General features: G+C 49.6%; 1 protein-coding gene across 1 annotated transcript in view; it reads left to right on the top strand.

The window, feature by feature from the left end:
• The first annotated feature begins 431 nt into the window (after positions 1–431).
• Positions 432–13,487, top strand: part of EBF2 (EBF transcription factor 2) — a 190,621-nt gene continuing 177,565 nt past the window's right edge. The window contains exons 1-6 of the mRNA XM_059177820.1: positions 432–1,107; positions 3,594–3,750; positions 4,764–4,827; positions 5,124–5,179; positions 5,670–5,743; positions 11,877–11,945. Of these exons, the coding sequence (XP_059033803.1) occupies positions 977–1,107; positions 3,594–3,750; positions 4,764–4,827; positions 5,124–5,179; positions 5,670–5,743; positions 11,877–11,945 (551 nt within the window). The 5' untranslated portion in view covers positions 432–976. The remainder of the gene's footprint in view (positions 1,108–3,593; positions 3,751–4,763; positions 4,828–5,123; positions 5,180–5,669; positions 5,744–11,876; positions 11,946–13,487) is intronic.

Raw genomic sequence — 13,487 nt, forward strand, 5'->3', positions numbered from 1 at the left:
TGGTCACACTCTCCGCTTCTTCACAAACATGCACACAGATTCAAGTCCCGAGAATAAGAATGAATATGCCTCCCCGCAGGCTACAAAAATTTGCATCTAGTGGCGCGATCCACGGAAGCTTCTCGCTCCCGCGGCCAGACTGAGCCGGCACATCCCAACCTGCAGGGCCCGACTACTCGGCTTGATTTGGGGGCCCCAGCCCACGCACGCACACGGGGTTCGGGGAAGGACGCAGCGTCCACAGCTTTCTGTCCCCTTTCACCTCCCGGACTCCCAGCAACGCCGAGCGTGGCGCGCGCCGCCGGAGGACGTCGGCCCGGCCTGCCCAGCGCCGGCCAATCCCGAGCGTCCATGCAAATGAGGCTCCTTATCGGGCCGCGGCTCCGCCTCCCGCGGTTGCGGCCGTGGTAACCCATTCATGGGGCCCGCGCAAGGCTGCAGCCCGGTTCCGCGGTGCTCGCAGCCACCGCCTCCTCTCCGCTCCGGGTCTTTCCCTTCCTTTTACAACTGATCCTGTTGGGGATTTTTTTTTTTTTTTCCTAAATTCGAGCGGTGGGGAGGAGGAGCAGGGAGGGGGGACCAGGAGGAAGGGGAGCGATTAGGCAGCCATCAATCTCCTCCTGTTTCTCCCAGAACAGGTGATGCTTCTAAATTGTGATCACTTTCTGGAGGCAGCGCTGCAGCTGGAAGGATGCGAGCGACCTAGGACGGAGGCCCTGAGGCGGCAGATCTGAACTTGCGCAGGATAAATAGCAAACTTTAACTACATCAGCCCGCACCTCACGCGCGGAGCAAAGGACGGGTTATCTCTTTTTACCGCCCCCTCCCCCCCAAGAGAGACTCAAACTTCGGCTCTTGATCCCCTTTCTTGGATTGCTCTGGAGGAGACGTTTTGGTGTTTGGTGACAGCATTGGGAACAGTAGGGACAGTGTTGTAACTCGTATTTTTAAAGCGACAGTAGACCAGACTTTTTAAATGTTTGGGATTCAAGATACTTTAGGAAGAGGACCAGCTCTGAAAGAGAAGTCGCTGGGTGCCGAGATGGATTCGGTCAGGTCCTGGGTCCGGAATGTCGGCGTGGTGGACGCCAATGTCGCGGCGCAGAGGTAATGATACGGCCTCACCATTATTATGTTCTTAAAGTCTTTTCTTCGTTCCCTTTCTCGCTCTCACCGTCTGTCTGTCTGTGTGCCCCCTCTGTCTCCCCCCATCTGTCGTCCTGGCCCTGCGCGCTGGAGCTGGACTTGGGGCAAGCAGGTCGCTGCAATTAGGGGGACACTTACCCCGCAGCCAACACTCGAGTTTCCGAACTGCCTAGGTCGTTTGTGTTTCTCCCCCACTCCTTCCCCACAGACCACTCTTTGGGAAGAAAAATAACAAAGTGGCATCCAACGCCTTGCGGCTCAGCCCTTAGTCCAGCGATGCGGGCCCAGCCGGGAGCTGAGTGCGAGGACGCGAGCTGGCAGCGGCGGCCGCCGGAGAGCCGGGCTTCCCGGCGCCTCCCGGGTTTCGCCACGCGGCTCGCAAGCGCCTCTCCTCCCGCATCTTGCCGGGTGATTCCTGAAGGCCGGAAGCCCCGCGGCCAGATGGCGGCGGCGACGCGAGGAGTGGGAGAGGCCGGAGCCGCTGCCGGGAAGGCAAAGCGGCCGGGAGCTCCGGGGCGGGGGCAGGCTGGAGGTCCAGGCGCAGAGATAAAACAGTGGACCAGACCTAAGGAAGAGGGGGGTGAGGGGAGACAAGAGATTAAAAAGGGAAGAGGAAGGAATAACAGTAGAAAGAGCTGCAGAAGACGAAGAAAGGCGAGGAGAGGAGACCCGCGGCAAACGCAGGCATCAGCAGCCTTTAGTTTTGCTAGTTACTGAAGTTGACTTTGTTTCTAAGAGTCCGCGTGCTGAGATAGTAAACGCCTTGTCTAGGGTGCCACCCCACGAAGACATTCTGGTCCCTTTCCCTCATCACCACTACTGAGCTGGGATTTATGGTTTCTGCGTCCTTGCCTTCGAAAGACAGCCTTCCTCCCACAAACCCCAAAGAGCCTACGAACTTCTTCCCACGACTCCAGCCTTCCTATCCTCTCCCCTGGCCATCTCCCTCTAAGTCCTGACATCACTCAGAGAAATGCCTCCTTTCCCAGACAGGCCACATCTCCAGGTGTCCCGGGTAGAGCGAACCAGCCGCCACCCTCCGAGGAGAGGAGACCCGGGCGGCCGCAGCTCTCTCCCTTCTCCAGGAGCCCGGGGCGCTGCCATCCCCCCACCCCCACCCCAGGCAGACGGCACAAGGCAGAGACGCCTTTCCGCCGAGGTCTGGGGTCTCTTAGAGCTTCCGCCGAGGGAAATCAGGCAGCTTCGCAGACCCGGCTCCGAAGCGCATTTCCTTAGCCAAGCACCTTAAAGACACCTCCCCTACTTTCCTCCTTTACCCGGATCAAATAATTGTTAAACTTGTAACACGCAGCCTGAGTGACGGACTCTAGCCAGAATTCTACGCCATTCAGAAGAGTGAAAGTGCTCGCGCCCTGGGGTAGGAGGCCCAGAGATCCCAGCGCCGCGGGGCAGCCCTGGCCATCTGCGCGCTCGCCTGGGCCCCGAGACTTCTGTTAAATGTGATCTGGCGGCTAGTTTGTCCCCGGCCGCGACAGGTCTGCAGGGAGGTGTGTGCACACATTCAAAACGCTCGAGGGCGCCTCCCGGGTCCTCCAACTTGGGTTTCGCGGTCAGCGGGTTTGGCTGTCGCCGCCAGGAGATGCAGCTTAAGCAGGGATCCCCCTGGCCCCAGGCGAGGACACTCTCCGCCTCTTAATAACATTTTGCCTTCTCCAAGCGCAGCAGTTCTGGGGGCGGGGTCCCTAGTATCACTTCGTCCGCAGTGGCCCGCGATCCTTGGTCCTGGGGGATTCCACTCTGCCACTGTCCGGGGAGCAACTTTTCGGAAGAGCGAGGGAAGCGGGAGGAGAGGCCTCTCCCGGTAGGTTGAGGCTTGGGCTCTGGGTTTTCTGCCCGGTCCCAGGGGGTTCCCCACCCACCAATTTTTGGGAGAGAGCAAGGAAGGTTTAGTGACCGGTAGCAATAGGTCAGTTAGCTCCAATGAAGATGAAGGAAAAGGGTCGCTTCTTCAAAAGTAAGGAGGCATTTATTGCTCTGATCCCAGGGGCCTAGTTCCAAATCGTGATCCAGCTAGGGGCTTTACCTGAGAGTGAGGATAGGGACGGCCCTATGGGGATAGGACTCGGGCTGCCACCTCTGGGGTTGTTTGGGACATTGGTCCGCATTGGGGATCTTTCGGTCTCCAGTAAAGGCCAGACTGTGAGCTGCAGAGCGCTGGGATGCCCCGGAGGTTGGAACAGCCGGCGGTGGCGGTGTACAGGACGGTGGTCCCCTTAAGCCGACCCCTGTGCCCACTGCAATTACTCGAAAGCATTCCCTTTTCTTACATTCAATTGCAAAAAGGTCCGAGGGGCCCAGAACTCTGGACCGGGGACCAGAACCCTTGACAACCCCACTCCCCGTGGTATTTGTGTGGGCACGTTGGTAATGTGGTGTCTTTCTCTCCTTCCCTCTGTCTGGTGTCCCCCGTGTCTCTTCCTGCTCAGCGGAGTCGCCCTGTCTCGGGCCCACTTTGAGAAGCAGCCTCCCTCCAACTTGAGGAAATCCAACTTCTTTCACTTCGTTCTGGCGCTCTATGACAGGCAGGGGCAGCCGGTGGAGATTGAGCGCACAGCCTTCGTTGATTTTGTGGAGAACGACAAAGTAAGCGAGGTCCCCCTCTTCTCCTTACGGCCTGATAACTACCTCCTTGCACAATACTAAAGATTCCATCTGTCATTCGAGACACCTTTCCACTCATATCATCAGGAATGATAAATCCAGGCTTCTGGCCCCAGCCTCTGAGTCAGTCAATTTCGGGTACCTCCTCACTGCGGGGGTGCTGGCGGCTGTATGAACCCAGCCTCTGGGTCATTAGCAGAGCCTGCGCATGGACTGACCATGGAGCAACCCCCCTTCAAACCAGAGCATGTCCTTTTCCGGGGTTATTCTATTTTATACACACCTGCCAGCGCCCGCGGAGTGGAGACCTAGAGCCCAGTCTTGACCCGCCTTCCCTATTTTGAGCCCACTTTTCCATTCTCGCTCCCCTGTGCAGTGTCCACGCTGACCCAGGCTTGAGTTTGGGGGCTGGATTCGATCTCTGATGAAATGGACATGTGACAAAAGGAAAGTCTTTTGCCCTCTCTGGGCCTGTGGAGCTTTAGGGCAGAAGCTTCCTGAGGTCCTCCTCGAATTTGGGCCCTGGTCCCTGAGCTTGTGGCCCCAGAAGCTCCAGTCTTGACGGGATAGAGCCAAATGCTGCCATTGCCAATGGACAGGTCCCTGCATCTTTCTGCCAAGGGAAGCCTTGGGACTCCTTAAGGAGGGACAGAGACCCATTGGGTTGGGAGGGGCCGGTTTAAAGGCATCCTTGGTGGGGTGTCCTATTGTCAGCTCCTGGGGGGCTTCGTCACACTTCTGAGGACATTTTTAAGGGGGAGAGACAGAGGGGTGGCCCAGGGTCAAGTGGCCAGAGCCATAGCAAGTTTCAGAGGTTGGCCCAGGGCAGACGCTAGTGCCCTTTGACCTGGGGCTGGGCAGGGGGTTGTTCAAAGCTGAGGAGTGAGCGGCAGGAAAGGCGGTGGGAAGCCGTACAGGGCGAGCTCTCTAGTTTTTCCTTCACTGCGTGGGGGGTGCTGGAAGGCAAGGGACTCGAACATTGCCTGTCTTTTCAGGAACAAGGCAACGAGAAGACCAACAACGGCACCCACTATAAGTTACAGCTCCTCTACAGCAATGGTAAGCACATAGCGTTGGCGGTGCCTGCTCATTTCTCTTGCTAGGAGGGCGACTGACCACGTCGCAGTCGCTTGCAGTCAGCCTCCAGACAGGGGAACGCAGGGCTGCAGGAGGCTCAGGCAGGGCCAGAGGCAAGTGCGTCGTCTTTGCTCCCAGGACGGCACAGCCCAAGTGCTTGCGGGAATTGGGGAGCCCGGGGCTGCTGCCTGGACTTCCATCCCCCGGAGCAGGGACTGGTTTGGGTGCTGCCAGCGGCTCCGTGGCCCTTACCTCTTGCCCCCACCCCTCCCCCACAGGCGTCCGCACGGAGCAGGACCTATACGTCAGGCTCATCGACTCAGTCACCAAGCAGGTGAGCCGGCACCGGTCTCCTTTACTCTCGGGCACCCCTGACCCCCCAGCACCGCACCTCCCCCCCCCACCCCTACCCCCCACGATTGCCTGGGTCGGACTTCACATGCCTCTCCACATCAACTAGCACCTTGTCCAACCTGGAGAGCCATTTTTTCCCATTCTCCCCACCGTGTCCTCTTTCTTTCTGGTTGGGGTTGGGGATAGGAGAGCAAAGGGGTGAAGAGAGGAAGCAATTGGTGGGAGATCCCATCCTCCCAAACGTTCCCTTTTGCAGGAAATATGTCCTCACTAGGGCAAACTTCTCTATTATTCTTTTGCTTGAATTAATCAGGCCACAGCTCAGGTTCTGTGCTAACTCCTAATGAAGTAGTGGGCAGAGGGGAAACATCAGTTCTGTGCTCGTTCTGAAGTCCCCTTTCCTTTGTCTCTCCATGGCCCTCCTGTGTTCTCTTCCTGCTTCCCCACAAACTCCCCACACTCCTTTGCAGCCCATAGCTTACGAGGGACAAAATAAGAATCCAGAAATGTGCCGCGTTCTCCTGACCCATGAAGTGATGTGCAGGTAAGTGTCTCTTTTTCCTGCGGGCTTTGCTGGAAAGCGGGACAGGTGAGCCGCGCTGGCCGGCTTGGCTTGCGTGCCTCCCAGCCATTGACTTTCAGGAGTGGTGGCTCCAAGGGATGGAGGCCTTACCCCGGGGGGCTGATCTGCCAGAACTACCCCCTTAAAGGCCAGATTCTTAGAGCATATCCCTTAGGACTCCAAAAGGAAACTAAGAACCACTCAGGATTTTAAAGCCCGCCGTCTCAGGAGTTTCCTCCGTTATGAGGAATGTCTCTGTTGTCCCGAGGTCAGTGGCAGCGCAGGGAGGGGCCGGGCAGCTCCAGGCCAAGTTTGGGGTTGCAGACTTTGGGACTCTACCCGAGGTCCGCATGGCTAGGTTCCAGCCTGTTCTGCACGCTCCTGGTAGATTTCCAGGAGGGGCTACTTGTGGAGTATGGAGTCAAAGCACTGGAACAGACTTGCAGGCTGGGAGAGGAACTACCCGAGGGTGAATCCCCCCAACCCCAACCACAGTGGCACATTTCTGTGATGCCGAAGGGTTTCCTTCCTCCGGGGATGTCGCTTCTCCAAAGATTTCCCTTGTCAGGGGAGTTTCTGAGGTCAGGAGAAACTACTGGAGAGAAAAAGCAGTCCCGTTGACCACTAGTGGGAGAGGCGGGGAGACGACCTCATTACAGGGGTCCAGAGCAACAGTTGGATTCCAAGCATCAAGTTGTGAGCGGTGTAGTCTCCAGATCCCTGCATTTTCCCCCATCTTCTTTCTGGAGACCAATCGTTCCATTTAAGTCCCTTCTTCTGCTTGACTAGAGAAGAGAATTAAAAATTAGAAGAAATTCATCCACACACTTAATTATCCATCCTTTGAACAAACTTTTGAGTACTGGGGACCCACCACAGCAAAAGAGAAACAGAAACTCTGGAAAGAGGTGGCTATTTGACTATAAACATTTAAATGTCAAGGTCATACACGTTTTTCTTCCTCCCAAATCTCGGATTGAAGAGAAAAGCCTGTTCTTCCTTACTCTGCTGTTGTCCCAGTGAACGTCCACCAGCTCCAGACTTGCTAGTTTTGGATAATTGCGGGCCATCTGATTTAGTTTGGACTGTTTTATGGGCAGCTCCCAGCTGCCTGGACTCCCTCCCAACCCAGTCAGAAAGAAACCATAACAATCAGCCATGTTTGTTTTGGTTTTGACCAAGTATTAGAAAAACAAACTTTGCCAAATGCAAAGTTCAATTCTGCCGGTGGCCTCAGCCGAGGGGAATGGCGTTTCCCTGCCTGAGTAGCTGGGAGAGGCCATGGGTAATGGAGTGAGCAGATAGCCACTCCATTATCCCAGGGTCCCTGATAGATTCCTTCAAAAAGGAAATGCAATTCCAAGAAGAGCTTGCATGTAATACCTGAGATTAAATGGAACACTTTGATTTGGTTGGGTAATTGAAGGACTTTTTTTTTTTTTTATCCCTCTTTATACTTTTAAATGTCTTTGTTTGGAGAGATTATCTTCTTAAAAGAAAGGAAAACAAACCCCCAAACTGACCCATTGTCTGACAAATTATACCTATCACTTTAAACAACACTCGCATGCCCCATCCAGCTGTAGTTAAGGCTGACATTTTTATTTTTAAGCCCAATCAAATCCTCCTCATTTTATGCTGTTTAAGTAACAGCATCAATTTTTAAAGCCTCTAGTTTAGTCTGCATTAGTAACACAATATAAAAATTTAATGTACTGTAACTTCTCTGCGTCTGAGACCTGGGAAGACGTTCTGTGATTTTCTTCCCCAAACTAGAATTTAAAACAAATATTAATTATGGATAAATAAATGATCCATTGGATGAGTACTGTGTATGGGGTGTGTGTGTGTTGTGTGTGTGTGTGTTTTGTGTGTGTGTGTGTGTGTGTGTGTTTTGGGAGATAGTTGGGGTGATGGCAAATATTGGATGTAATCAGAGGGGAAGATCTCAATTTGTCAGTTAGAGCTGGTTGATTGTCCAGTAAGTGAAAAAAGTTCCTTCTCCCACATTTTAGGGGCCAGGGAGAGCAGCCAGTGATTGAAGGATGAATCAGATGAGCTGTTCTGAGGGGTTATTTCCTACTCTTCGTTCCCTTTGGTCTTGGGCATACCTGAAAATTTCCTTGAATGGTTTTATGTTCTGTAATCCTTAGGAAAAGAAAAAAAAAAGCTCATAAATTGGCATTGAGCTTTCAGAGAGAACAAAATAAATCTCTTTAGGAATAACTTTTTCTCCCTTCCCCAGTTGTCTCTGCTCCTCTCTTCCCTGCTTTAGTTCATTTTGCCAATTATTAGCAAGGAGAGATCTAGTTGTTATGTTGCTGCCAGCCAGCCCTGTGCCCTCAATGCTCAGAGGGTTAAAAGATATTATAATTTGAACAGAAGTCGTCTCAAGGCCTACAGCTGGCTAATAACAGAGCTGTATTGAGCGCGAGCAAACCCCACAGCTGTGACTTTTCGCCACAAGGCGCAGGCTAGACAGGGTCCTAATCAGATGGGCCAGCCGGGCAGTGGGGCCAGTGTCTTTACCGGCCAGATGGTGTGAATTTAGACACTTTTGTTATGCAATCGCAGGGAGGAGTTGGGGAGAAGAAAACAAAACAAAAGCCACCATGCTGTGCGCTTATTTGAGTTTGAAATTAGAGACAGATTTTTGAAAGTTGAGGCTTGAATTTTAAAAACGATTTTGGAGGGGAAAGGGCACATTCGCTTGTCTTGAACAGGAGTTTGACTGACTGGACACCCTGTGTCCAAGGCTGGGGCTTTTTTTCTTCTTCAGCCATCCTTTGGCCCCCTTTCTTCTTCCTTTTGGAAAAATGCAGGTAAGATTCAGGATTGGGATGCGATTTTCCATATTCCCCCAGCCTCATCACCAACTTGGTTTATTTTTTCTCTTTCCCTCTCTAGAGACTCTGTGAGCTGGGGAGGACCAGAGAATCCTGTAGCATTTGAGGGAAAAGGTTGAGAGTGTTTCAGGGGAAAGGTTCTCTGAGTTAAGAATTAGAATAAAATAAATCAAACACGGCCAAACTGCGGAGTGGAGGACCAACCTGCATTTTCACTCATTAGGGAGAAAAAGCCCTTCTGAGCCTCGCTGTGGTAGTTAGGAACACAATCAACCTAGTGCCAAGTTCAGTTTCCTCTTCTCTTTGTTTATTTTCCCCCTTCCTTTCCTATTTTACAGTCTTGAAATCTTCTGATTTAAAGAAACACCGGGAACATCAGCCCTAGAGCATTGCTTGTTAGAAGATAACCCTATAAAGCCTTTTCACTAAAGTAGCTGAACCTGAAGTTGGTTGCACAGGCTTTGTCTCTACGGCAAAGGGAGAGGAGAATGGAGTTTGTTATCTGAGTAATTCAGGGCCCCAGTCCTTCTCATCCACCAAACACATATCTGATCCCAGGACGATTGTTTGCAGACGGGGGTTCATGAATGTCTTCTACTTTCCACTTCCCCTTGCTTATGTTAATATTACTGGCATGAGGATGGAATGTCATTTAAGAAACCAGATTTAAACAAAAAAGTAACTAAGACATCTTAATGAGAACTTTTTTTTTTTTTTTAAAGAAAGGAAAAGAAGTAGTTTTGCCTCACCCCGAGAAATTTTGAGAGGGGCTCAGATGGAGCACATGCAGTCCATTCCTATTATTTTTATTCCTTTACTATTATAGCCTGGACCAAGTAAGTATCTCCTACATCTCTTCTGTGCTATTAACATTAGAGATTGTACTTAAATATGTTACCATTGGAACATGAAAGATTGAGTCCTAAGGTTTCTCTGCATTTTTCCTTGAATATCATTTCCTTCCTCTATGAGAGGCACCAGGCTTACATTTTTATCTGTTTTTCTATTCCTTCGGAGAAAATCCCCATGGAAAGCAGCTGAATTCAGCTCAGCAATTCTGCAAACTTACTCAGCCTCTTCAGAATCATTCCTTCTCAAACTAAACAGATTGGCACAACCTGACAGTCTGTGCTCTTGTAATTAAATTGTACTGGTGTCGCACACATATTTGGGTTAGATTGACATACTACTGATGTCAAAGGGGAGTCTAGCTAGAAGGTCTTTAGGTAACAAGCATGCCTGGGCTTCTGAAATCGTGCTGCTAAGAAAAAAAAGCTTTGCCTGAGCTACAGAGGTATTCTGCTGACATCAGCAACAGAAGTAGGGAGAGGTGGGTGAGGGGAGTGGTTGGTGGTAGGGAGTCGGGAAGAGAGACAAGGGCTTTGGGAGGTGGGAAGGCAGCTGGCCAGCATTTTTATTGGTGTTAATCTTGGGATGCATTGAAATTTTAAAAGTTAAGACCCAATATAATTTCAAAGGCAAAATAGTATTTCAGAAAGTCCCCAGTGGCAAGCTCTGGTATTTAAGAACATTGAGACAGTTTTTCTTTTACTTCCTTCTAATTTGATTAAATTTCTTAAAACCTCCTAGCGCTCATTTGGTGAAACTTGTTTAGCACTTCTCCAGTCTATCTTGCTCTTGGAGAAAGGTAGAGTAAGTCGCCAGGTAATCCCACACACCCTTGTAGGAGTGACCTTGAAAAGTTTTACAAAGACTTCTTTATTTGTTTGTTTGTTTTTTTTAATTCTGTGGAGGACCAGAGAAGGCAAGTGGACTGGAGGGAGCCACAAAGCAAACTGTGTTTGGACTGGTGGTAGGTCTCAGAGTCCCTGTTGCCTTGTGGTCTCGCTCTTTGCCTTGTTTTGTCATCACTTCCAAAGAGGTCTTGGGGATCTCACTGCCTCACTGCTTCCGAAACAAAGAAGGGCCTCTGGAGATAATCTAGTCCAGTACTTTAATTTTATATATAAGGTTGGCAAAGCCCAGAGGGATTAAACAGATTTGACTACCTTCTCTCAGCTGCTTGGTGACAGTGTCTATGGGACGCCAGAGCCCTGATTCTCACTTCAGCCATCTTTCCATTGTGTTGCTTTGCTCTCAAACTTAAACAGATTGTAGGAAGGGCAGTGCTGACATCTAGTTTGCTTATTTCCTGATAGTTATGAGGCATAGTCTCCGACCAGTGTGGATGGTCATTTTTTTTTTTTTTCCTATGCAATGTCAAGGCCATGTTCTTAAGCAACCCTGTTGATGGTAGACCAGGTGCTTGAATGAGCCAAGAGGTATTTGGAAGCCTGAGGTCTGGTGGCAGTGGGCAGCCTCAAGGGGAGGTGATTTTCCAGTGCTTCCCCACCACCCAGTCTCCTTTGCTTTTGTCACATCTGTCTAGGTCCTTCTTAAAGACACCTTTGGATCGGAGCGTTTTGCTCACGGCTTAGGTCTGACAGAGTCCTTCCTGTCTGCTGTAGTTGCTGTATGGCTTCTTCTTTTCTTTCTCTCTCCCAGATAATTCCACAAGCCTTTCTCCAGCATCTACCAGGTATCCAGCACTTTGCTAGGTGGAAGTCTTGGGAGGTAGCAGCTTCAGGATGGGACTTACACAGGAAGTCCCAATTCTGTTCTTGACGTTGGTGGATATCATGGGAAAGATCATTTTAGTTCTCTCTACCTCATTTTGTGTCTCTCTGCCTCATTTTCTCCCAATTTTACAATGTACATCATGGTTCTGGTCTTCCTCCTTCATCTTTAGAAAATGAGAGAAATGGATAAATAACTAAATGTTCATAAAGTATACTGAGTTCTCTGGAAAGATATTATTATTATACACATAAGGTTGATAAAGCCAGGCAGCTACTCGGGGTCTATTTTATGGCTTCTCCTTTCCCTTCTTTCTTCAAATATTTATTAAGACACACAGATCTAAAAGACACAATCATAAAATCAGTCCACATGGAACTGGAAGTGACCTTATAAATTAAAAAATCCAACGCCCGTGGTTCAGAATACAGGTATGGCTCCTGGGAAAGTTGTGATTTGCTGAAAATTACCCAGTTATAAGCCATAGAGTGAGAATTTGAGAGAGTATCTCTGGGCTTAGGGTTCAGTGTTGTGTTTAAACATAGCCATAAATCCTGAGCTCAAGCAACTGAATGCTAAGAGGTTATCTAGGACATAATCACTTTTGTGAATGTTTCTACATTGTATGCTCATTGTATTTTGTTGATTTTAACAAATTTCTTTTATTCTCTTGGTTCCTTCCCAATCTACAGTCGATGTTGTGAGAAGAAAAGTTGTGGGAACAGAAATGAGACTCCTTCAGACCCCGTCATCATCGACAGGTAGGGGGAGAAAGCGATTGAAGCGATTATTCCTGGTTTCTTTCCTTTATGAATCTCAACGCTGAGTACCAATTGCTTGGGATTTGCCATAAGGTTGGTTTCATGTCTTCAAGGCAAAGCCAGTCCAACATGTGTTTTCTTGTTCTGGTTGACCTTTCTTGGAAGAAGTCAGAACCTTCTTTTCTGAACCCGTGTCTCTAAATCTATGATGGGATTCTTTTCCAGGTGCACTGATGTCAACCTAATAAGGAGTATGTGGATGGTAAAGGATTCCTGCTCTCCTATCTGGCAGAGCTGGGTCTCAGTAAGTTTCTTGGGAGAGGCAGTGTACCCCAAGTTAAGCGGCAACTCCTTTATTATTCTCGGTGATTGCTGTTGGGTTTGAAGACTATCAGTTTAGATTACAGTTTAGGGGATTGTGACAAGCTCTCTCTTGCACTGAGGGAGATTCTGTTTTACCACAGAGCATTGCATTCTGGGTCTTATGTTATATTCAGAGTGGGAAAGATTCTCTGGGACAAGATGCTAATTCATTGAAATGTGATTTAGGCATCCTCAGCTGTCTGTTTTTGTGATTGGAAACAGAACTTACAAACCAATGAAGAAATACCAAATTAACTTCCAGCAATCATGTAATTTTTAAGAAATCCCCTATTCCCACCCCTAATTTTTTCTCTTTCGTTAAAAAACGGAATAATTCCCTATTGCTTCTTTCTTTGGGTTTTCATGTTTCTAGCCAGGTCCTGAAATGGATTGGAGAGACCACAGTCTCCAAAGTTGTTATTCCAATATTCCAATGAATTCTCAGCTGGGAGAATGGAACCTCTGGCATTCTTCCCAGAAAGCCAGCTTGGTTTCTTTGTGGAAAGTATAGCATAGCCCTAGGAATGAGGAGCCTGGAATACTGATCCTGTCCTCACTCCTGACCTTGGACAAAGCACTCAGCATCTCTGGTCTTCAGTGGTATGACCGAAGGGTACTGTCTGCCACTCTAGGTTTCAGGAGGCTCCAGAAGTATCTACCCATGGCAGTTTTGCAGTCTTCTCTGAGATGCTTAGAAGAGGATAATAACCAAATGTCAAATGTTTGTTGGTTGTAGGAGTACTTTTGCCATCATAGGAGTTTCAGGTGAGACTCATTTTAGGGAGCTGCTTGGAATTTCCTTTTTGGTTTTGGTTTCTCTTTTTTTCTGAAAGTGCATGGAAGCTCCCAATGGAAGAGTTGTGCGAACTCTTTGGGGTCAGCCATCTTCCTCATTTGACAGATGGAAACTGGCCCAAGAATGCTGATATGACTTGCCTATGATTGCACAGCTGAGTGGAATAAAGCTGGTCCTAGAACACAGCCATCCATTCTTCTTGGCTCATGTTCCCTTTGCTGCCACAGCCTCCTTCTCCTGGCACTGTCTGTCTTGACTTATGTGACTTGGATGTGTTGATTGCACATGGCCCCATTTCCCAACATCCCAGGATGCCCTAAGGATCCCTGGGGGGAAATATGAAGCCTATGAGAACAAGCTAGATGCAGACCCTGTCCCTCCTG

This window comes from Mustela lutreola, chromosome 1, assembly GCF_030435805.1.
Source record: "Mustela lutreola isolate mMusLut2 chromosome 1, mMusLut2.pri, whole genome shotgun sequence".
NCBI lineage: Eukaryota > Metazoa > Chordata > Mammalia > Carnivora > Mustelidae > Mustela > Mustela lutreola.